At 47.8% G+C, this 8,879-nt stretch overlaps 1 protein-coding gene across 1 annotated transcript in view; it reads right to left on the bottom strand.

Moving 5' to 3' along the window:
• Positions 1–1,231: 1,231 nt before the first annotated feature.
• SLC37A3 (solute carrier family 37 member 3) overlaps positions 1,232–8,879 on the bottom strand; it is a 156,900-nt gene continuing 149,252 nt past the window's right edge. Inside the window, exons 14-15 of the mRNA XM_037836029.1 lie at positions 1,483–1,582; positions 1,232–1,394 (exon numbers count right to left, since the gene is read on the bottom strand). Coding sequence (XP_037691957.1) covers positions 1,484–1,582 — 99 coding nt within the window. The 3' untranslated portion in view covers positions 1,232–1,394; position 1,483. The remainder of the gene's footprint in view (positions 1,395–1,482; positions 1,583–8,879) is intronic.

Here is an 8,879-nt window from a genome sequence, read left to right as displayed (position 1 = left end):
AAGACAGGTTTCTGATCAAGCTGCAAAATTTTATTGAAGAGGCAGGGTATATATACTCTAAGGGTGGAGGGAGTGGCTAGTAAGGACGGGTGGCGATCTAGGATTGGCTGCTGCTGTTGCTAGGGTGGAAGGCAGATGTAGGGGGATTGGCGGTTGCTGTTGCTGGGGGTCTGGGATTGGTGGTAACTGTTGCTGGGGTGGATGGCCAATGGGCGGCTACTGTTTAGGCGTGAACTAGCTACTGCTTAGGTGGGAACTACTGTTACTTCCTTGAAGAAGGCTAATTATAGCTTAGGCTGTTCTTGCATCAGCCCTGGCGGCCATGTTGCATGTCACCGGTATCGCTGAAGGTGAATATTATATATGCTACCTTAATTGTCCCCAACAAAAGCCCAGCTGGTTGCTAGATGTTCCTTTTTTGTTGTTATTCATGTTTTATTGTGAAATCATATATTATATAAAACATACATGTACACCTGTGTATGCATAACCCAGGTTAAGAAATATGGCATTAGTAGACCCTTAGGACCCCCAGGTGGGTCCTTCCTGAATCATATCTTCCTCCCTCCTCCAAAGATGTAACCAACTGGCTGATTTTTACATACATCATTTTCTTACTTTTAAAACTGTTGACCACCTAACTATATGTACCTAACTAAGTGTTGTTTAGTTTTGAAAACTGGTTATTCACCACAAACCTAGCTGTGTAAGAGGACAGTATTGCCGCTCCTAGATGAAGGCTCCAAGGATGAGATATTCTAAACAGTGTCTCCAGGTCATAGAAAAGCTTCAGCTTCCCTAAGAATGTCCAAGAACCCCTTCCGAGGAGGACAGTGGGCACAGCTAGTCTTGGAAACTTAGAGCTCACCAGGAGTAGGTTGCCTGGCAGTGCTATCGTGTGGGCAAGACTGGACATCTGGCAGGGATATGGTTGGGTAAGCGGGCTGCATTTTGTGCCTGGAAGCTCACATAATGGAGTCGACGGCTTCTAGATTGCCCCCCATGATCCCACTGCCTCATATTCATACTCTCATGTAATCCTCTGCCCTTGAGCTTGGGCTGGACATAGTGACTTACCTATAATGAACAGAATACAACAAAAGTGATGGGATGTCATTTCTGAGATTAGGTTCTAAAAAAGACCGTGACTTCCATCTTGGGTACACATTCTGTCTTGCTCACTCATTCTGAGGGAAGCCAGCTGTCTTGTTATACGCTGTCCTATGAAGGGGTCCATGTGGCAAGGAACTGAGGGAGGCCTTTGGCCAACAGCCAGAGAGGAACTAAGTCTGCTAATAACCACTTGAGTGAGTCTGGAAGCAGATCCTCCGCTGAAGCCTCCATACAAGACTGCAGCCCCAGCTGACAGTCTGACTTCAACCTCATAAGAGACCCTGAAATAACAAAGGTTTGGTCTTTTAAGCCACTAGGTTTTGGGGTAGTTTGTTACACAGCTATAGGTAACTAATACACATGGCTTACCTCAAGCACTCAGAAAGCAGTCAAAGCAGCACATAACTGAGATGAAATGAGTGACCTCAGCTGACCCAGGAGGGCATGGAAGGAAAACCAGGTACTTTACCTGTACAAGGTAAAAACAAGACAAATACAGATTTGAATCTGGGCCAGGCTCACCCAGGCATTCTGTCCTCAGCAGGCATCTTAAAGAGGACATCCTTCCTCCTGTCTGTCTTGGACACACTGCTCCTGTATGACCTGGCTGCCCCTGGCAACTGGGGCATAGCTTATCCTGGGCTCTGCCTTAACTGCCCTCATGCGGATTCCTTCAGACTTTTTCCTGGTTGGATTTCTTTCCTCCAAGAGTTCTTCTTTCTTGGTTTACTATCTTGTTTTGGTGGAGAACATCTCCTAGTAGCTTTTTAAAGAAAGGCATATGGGGTGGGGGTGGGAATAAACCTTTTTGAGACCCTGAATATCTGAAAATGTATTTATATACTCTCATATTTACTTGATAATTGGGCTGGATATAGAATTCTAGGATAGAAATAATTTCCTTCAGAATTTTGAAGACATTGCTCCATTACCTTCTTGTTCCCAGTGCTAGTGTTTAGAATTAAAAAACTGTTGTAATCCCTTGTTACCTGTTCCCCCTTTTCCCCTCAAGCTTGGAGAATTTTCTTTGTCCCCAGTGTTCTGAAATTTCACAATGCTGTGCCTTGATGAAGTGTCATATTATCATTCTTTGGTGTTGGGCACTTTCTATCTGGAAATTCATACCCTACAGTTCTGAGATTTTTAAAAATTATAATTTGATTATTCCCTCCCCTTCAATTTTCTCTGTTTTCCTTCTGGAATCCCTATTTTCAGTTGTTGAGACAGATTCAGAAGATGAAATAGCCTTCACAGAACTTACACTTACATTCTAGCTAGAGACAAGGAAACAGCCTGCTACAGCACAGCAGTGTTTCTTTAAATCGGTTTCAGGACCACCTATGCCAGAATCTCCCTGATGTTTGTCCAAAAGGGCTGAGCCCTGAAAGATGAGCAGGAGTTAGCCAGGAGAGGGGGAGTCAAAAGGGCAGGCATTTCTGGGCAGAGGCCCAGGGAGGATCAAACCTTGAGGAGAGCCAGGAACCATCAGCTTTAGAGGGTGATTGAAGCCATGGCTGGGATGTGTAAAGGGAGAATTCGCTGGGCAGGGACGGAATAGGGAGGACAGCGTTGTCTGTGGATGGGGCCTGGGTAGGAAGCCCCAAAGAGGAGACTGAGAATAAGTGGCCAGAGAGGAGGAGGATGGCATCTGCACTGATGGCCAGAATGAAGGTGTCAAAACGTCCAAGCTTTCAAAAGTAACAAAGAAACCACAGCCTGTTTCTCACCTTCAAACGTTCCTTGATTCTTCTGTCTTTGGTGATGAGGTCAACTCATTGGACTAGCTGTGATCCCCAAATGAGGGACAAAGCTCATCACCTCCTGCTCATCACCACTGGAGGGTGAGAGGCTTTGCCGCCCGCTCGGCGTCTCTCCTCCCTACCCCCACATACACACGAGCACCCCCAAGCAGCATGTGCTTGTAGACAGGCAGTCTAAGTAAAAACTGCTTGCTCTGCAGGTGCAGATTCAAGAGAATTCTCTTAGTGTCCTCTTCCCACCACCTTGCGCCTCTTCCCACCCAGATCCTTTAATCAAGAAATGTTATTAGCCAACCAAAGCTTGCCGCTTATGTGGCAGCTGCTAATCTCTAAGGGTCCAGCCTCTAGAAATTTTATCACAGGATGGACTTTATGCCCTGCCTCAGGGACTCTGAGTGGGCTGGGCCGCAGGGCCTGAGGGGTTATCAGGAAAGTGGGGCTGTCCGAGGGGGGAGTAACCTGAGAGGCCCCGGTAGAAAACGGGCCTCAAGGTGGGCTCTAGCTGTGGGGTCCAGCTCTGGGTAGCAGATTGGGAAAGTCTGGAGCGTCTTACAAGGAGTCACAAGACTCTAACATAGTCAAATAATAAAAGCCAACAGTTACTGAGCACCTTCCATGTGCTGGGCACCCTTCTAAGCTCTTTTTATGAATTAATTCAACTAATTCTCACAACAAACCTATGAGGTCAGTACTATTATAAGCCCCATTTTACAGAGGCAGAAACAAAAGCACAGGGAGGTTAAATGACTTGCCCAAGGTAACACTATGAGTATGTGGCAGAGCCACATTCAAACCCAGGAGGTCTTGGACTCATGCACCATTGAAACCTCTACCCAAGCAGCTGGGCCTAAGGCAGCAAATCAGACAGATGAGCCTATCATTTTGGAAGTCCAGAGGAGTCCAGAGCCAGGCTGGGGTCAGTCATGGTTCCAGATTATCCAACCGTGTAAAGCAGGGCTCAGCCAGCCAGTGGATCTGCTCATGGGTGAGGATGGGGATGGGGGGTACTTCAGACCCACAGAAGGGGCCTGGCCAGAGCTGGGCAGGGGACAGGGCAGGCTGAAGTCCTGGCAGAAGGCACCTGGGCCTCCTTGGTTCTGAGCTGTTACCCTGTTTATGTGTCACAGCCCTGCTGGGCTGACCTGACAAGGAAGAGAGCTGTGACACCAGGGCTATGGCATGGGCACCCAGGACCTGCCCCAGGCACCCACGTCTGATAGCAGCAAACACAGTAACAGGGGAGACCTGGTTGGCACCTGGCTTCTGGAACCAAGAGCGTGACCTAATGACAAGACCTCATGGGTTGGTGGAGAACAAGAAGCAAAGGACAAACCTGCAGGTGACAGCACCAGCGGGTTTGGGATGGGGACACGAAGCAGGCATTAGAAGAGGTCATCAGCATGGGCTGTGGCAAAAACCCCTCACCCACTTAAAAGCCTCTATGCTTCTTGGAAATATTCAGACCTAAGGGTGAGACACGGTGTCCACACACCCCGCCATTACACGTGCTGGTCTATGGCTGCCCTCCCACCTTGCTGCAACTGATCCTCACCATGCCAAGCAGGCTCCTGCCTCAGGGCCTTTGTGCTGGCTATTTCTTGGCCTAGAACATTCTTCCCTAGATACCCACAAGGCTCGTTTCCTCACTCCCCTCAGGCCTATTCTCAAAAGTCACCTTATCAGAGAGGCCTTCCCTATAAAAACTGCCTCTCCCTACTGCTTCCCCACTACTCAGTACCCTCTTTCTGAAGCAGATTGTGTTTTCTAAAGGTGCTGCAGCCAGCTCTCCTGCCTCACATACTCTTTCTCCAGCCCCCTGTAGCTGGGTGGGCCCTGTGACTACTGAGACAAGAGAATATGGTGCAAGAGCTGCTGTGCCAGTCCCAGGCCCAGCCCTTAACTGGCCTGGCTGCTTCTGCTTCCTGCCTCTGGGAACTCTTGCTCCTGGAGAGCTCCTTCCAGAACCCAGCTGCCTGCTGTGAGACGCCCACACCACATGGAGGGGCGCCAAGCAGGCGCTCTGGTCAGCAGCCAGCTGAGCTCCCAGCTGACAGTCAACATCAACTGTAGCCAAGCGAGTGACCCATCTCGATGTCCAGCACGGCAGGGCCTTCCAAGGACTCCAGGCCTAGCCAACATCCGACTGCAGCCACATGTGAGACCCCCAGCAAGTTCCAGCCCAATGAGTCCAGGCAACCGCAGAACCATGAGGAATTATACCAAAACGTAGTTTTAGGCCACTGAGTTTGGGGCTGGTTTGTTTTGCATCAATAGTTAATCAGAACATTTACACTGCTGAATTTTTCATAGCGCTTATCACCACTGGACATTATGTTATAAGCTATTTGCTTATCGTCTCTTTTGTCCTCTTAGTTTTGTTTACTGCTGTACTCTTACCGCTGAGAGCAGTGCCAGGCATGTAGTAGGCGCTCAATAAATATTTTCTGAGTGGATGAATAAATCTAAAGCCACTTGCCAGAAAATCATAAAGCAAGAGTCAATGTGATTTCCTTAGTTCTCAATAGGCCAAACACTCGCTCATTTCCAAGCATAGGCAATGTGCCAGATTTGGTTGTATTTATTCACTCAGAAACAGTTTATGGAGTTTCTACTCTGTGCTAGGCCTCAAAGATAAATCGGTGAACAAAAGGCAAAAATCCCCACTCTCATTCTAGTAGGGGGAGACAGGCAAGAAACAAAATAAGGAAATCAAATTTACTGTATAATAGAAGGGAATAAGTTATAAAGAAGGAAAATAAAGCAGAGAAGGGAGATAGGGACTATTGGGTAATGGTTGGAATGTTAAATAAGGTGACCAGGGAAGACCTTGCTGAAATGACATGTGACGTGGAGTGGAGAAGGCCTTGAAGGAGTTGAGCCAGCGAGCCCTGGGAGTATTCCGGAGAGAGTATTCTGGAGAGAATATTCCAGCAGAGGGAACAGCTCTGCATGGAGGACCTTCTACGTCCTCCGCACCTGGCCCAGAGCACTGTCCCTGCAGATGCTCAGGAATCACCAGGTGAGAGAAGGAGGGTCTCAAGGTCAGGGAGCTGGGCCGCAGGGCTCCTCCTCCACCCTCCTGAGAAGCCTCCGTCCTCCCTTTTGGCGCAGCTGCAGGCCCCTTCCCCTCCATATCAGACCCTCCCTCAGCTTGCTCCCAAGTCTACAGGGCACCTTGCTAAACCAACATGCTTCTCTCTCTTTGACTGCCTGAAAAATAGCCTCCCTTCAATGTACTGTTGTCGCAGTGTACCACTCAGCCCAGCGTTGGTCACAACCGGAAACTCAGCTGACACCAGGGACCTCAGCCCAATCCCCCATGTGAAGAGTGGACCAAAGATGGGGGGTTGTGGCCCCCACTGGGTCTAACTCCTGCTCTCCTTGGAATCTGGGGTCCTATGTTGCCCCAGCTCATAGGGAGGCCTGAACTCCCCTCACCACCCACCTGCCTGCTTCTACAATAATAGAATTCCCATATGATATATTGGTATAATAAAAGAAGCAGAAGGTGAACCTAAACTGTCTGTACAATATGTTCACAATTTCCTAAAAGAATTATATATGCATAGAAACAACAGGAAGGAAATTCACCAAAATATTAACTTTTCTCTCTGGTGGTGGTGGTGGTGGCTCTTTTGTAAATACACTTTGTGCCTTCCATTTGGTTACGATACTGTAATAAAAGGCCCTTTTCAGAAATGCATTTATGAACTGTAGTGCTTAGCATGCGTGAAAACAATGGAATAGTAGAAATTCTTTTAGGTCACTATCCAGGTGGGTTCTGTGTTTTTCAAAAAGAGCTTGTCATTTGAAAATTCAGGTTTTTTTACTATGGCATTGCTTTCTAAAATTTCAGTCGGGGTAACTTTTTTAGGACCCAAGTTCCTGCACAAATCCAGACCTTCTGTAACAAAATTGCTGTGGCTAGAAGCTCCTTACCACACTTCCTGCCACTCATCGTCCTGGGTACTGCAAAGACTCGAATTCTAGTCTTTCAGATGATGCAGCCGGGCTTCTCTTCTATTTCAAAAGGGTCCTTTTTATTCCCACTTCCCACTCCCATGCCAAAGGGTGCAAGGAGGGGATGCCAGCCAAGTGAGGTGGGGTGGATGCACCCACAGGCCCCAAGGAGAGCATAAGTGGGGCACCCTTGGTCCCCAGGACATACTCCTTCCTGGTTGGGCCTGTCACCTGACTGCCGTTGTTAAAACGGGTGCCCAGGTTCCCAGGTGTGGGATCCGGTGCTCACTTGCTGTGACACCCTGGGACAGTCACTGAACCACCTTCAGCCTCCACTTCTTCCCGCGTACATGGGGATAATAACCCAGCTCGGGTTCCCCAGAAAACTGATTCTGTGTCCCTAATGGGATAAGGTGGGCCCCTATGGCAGGAGGTGGGACAACCTCCACGGAAGTCAGGGAGTGCTGGGAACCGGCCAACAGCTCTGTGCCTGCAGAATGCCCCCTGAGTTAGGGCTCACCTTTGTGCCTCTGATGACCTCACTCACACAGTGTCACCCCACAAAACCCAGCAAACAAATGACTAGAATCAACTCCACGGGGAAAGATGCTCCCACTCTGAGAAGCCCACAGGCCTGCTTCCCTCACACACTCAGGGCCATATGCTCACAACTCCCTGCACTGTATATCGTGCCACGTCTCCGTTCCTCTCTGTCTCTCTTTCTTCCCGAGCACGAATAGTTGTATGATACACTTTGAGGTTCAATGCTTGTATGTTACACCTTGAGGGCTTCATAGACTTCAGTGACTGGTTAAGAGCTCTTGAGTTCCTTGGCCAAATACCACGTCAGTCTTACTGTTTATTTGCACCCTACCTCAGGGTTTCTAACATTTGTATTCACAGAGAAGTCAGCCCTCGAAGGCTGGGGCTTGTCCGAGTAAACCTACTTTTTAAAAGCATACAATTCAGTGGGATTAATCACATTTACAATGTTGAACTACCCTCACCACCATTCATTACTAGAACTTTCCCATCATCCCAAACAGAAACCTTGCACCCATTATGCATTAACTCCCCTATTCTCCCCACCTGTCTAGCCCACCTCCACCCCCACCCTTGGCAACCAAAAATGGGTCCCTTTTAAAGGAGGAAAACAGGCTGGCCTCAGACTCCCTTTACAGGAACATTCAATACAAGAGGACAAAGAGTACCTTTAAAAATGTTTCAGGGCAAAAAGTGTGACCAATATTATATCCAGTCAAATTGACACAGAAGGAACAGGCAGGCACTCTCAAACACGAAATAATTCAGAGACTTGAGTGACTATGAGCTCTTCTTTAAAAAATAATTTTTATGGTGAATCAAAATCTCATCAAAAGAGGAATTGAAATAAATTACTCTAGAATGGAGAAGCCACCTAGAAAAATAGATGGTAGACACTGAATCTGTTTAAATAGACAGTTAGGACTAAAGGGAAAAATAATCCAGGCAAAAATTGGGAGATGGGGCGAGGGGAGAAGAAAGGCAATGTAACAGTAGTAATCATTTCATCTCTTATAACTTGGAGTGTACCAACTGTGCCAGTTTGAATGGGTTATGTCCCCCGAAATGCCATTATCTTTGATGTAATCTTGTGTGGGCAGACCTATCAGTGTTAATTAGATTTTAATTCTTTGAGTGTTTCCTTGGAGATGAGCCCCACCCAACTGTGGGTAATGACTCTGATTGGATAATTTCCCTGGAGGTGTTACTCCACCCATTCAGGGTGGGTCTAAATTAAATCACCGGAGCCTTATAAATGAGCTGACAAACAGAAGGAACTCAGTGCAGCTAAGAGTGACATTTTGAAGAGGAGCAACAGCCAAGAGGGACACTTTGAAGATGCACAGAAGCTGAGAGAGGAGCTGCAGATGAGAGACAATTTGAAGATGGCCATTGAAAGCAGACTCTTGCTCCAGAGAAGCTAAGAGAGGATGCCCCAAGAGCAACCAAAAGTGACAGTTAGAAGAGGAGCTGTGGCCTAGAGAGGAATGTCCTGGGAGAAAG

This window comes from Choloepus didactylus, chromosome 5 (assembly GCF_015220235.1).
Source record: "Choloepus didactylus isolate mChoDid1 chromosome 5, mChoDid1.pri, whole genome shotgun sequence".
Taxonomy (NCBI): domain Eukaryota; kingdom Metazoa; phylum Chordata; class Mammalia; order Pilosa; family Megalonychidae; genus Choloepus; species Choloepus didactylus.
Note: the sequence above shows the minus strand (reverse complement) of the source record. Positions and strands in the feature narration are given on the sequence as shown.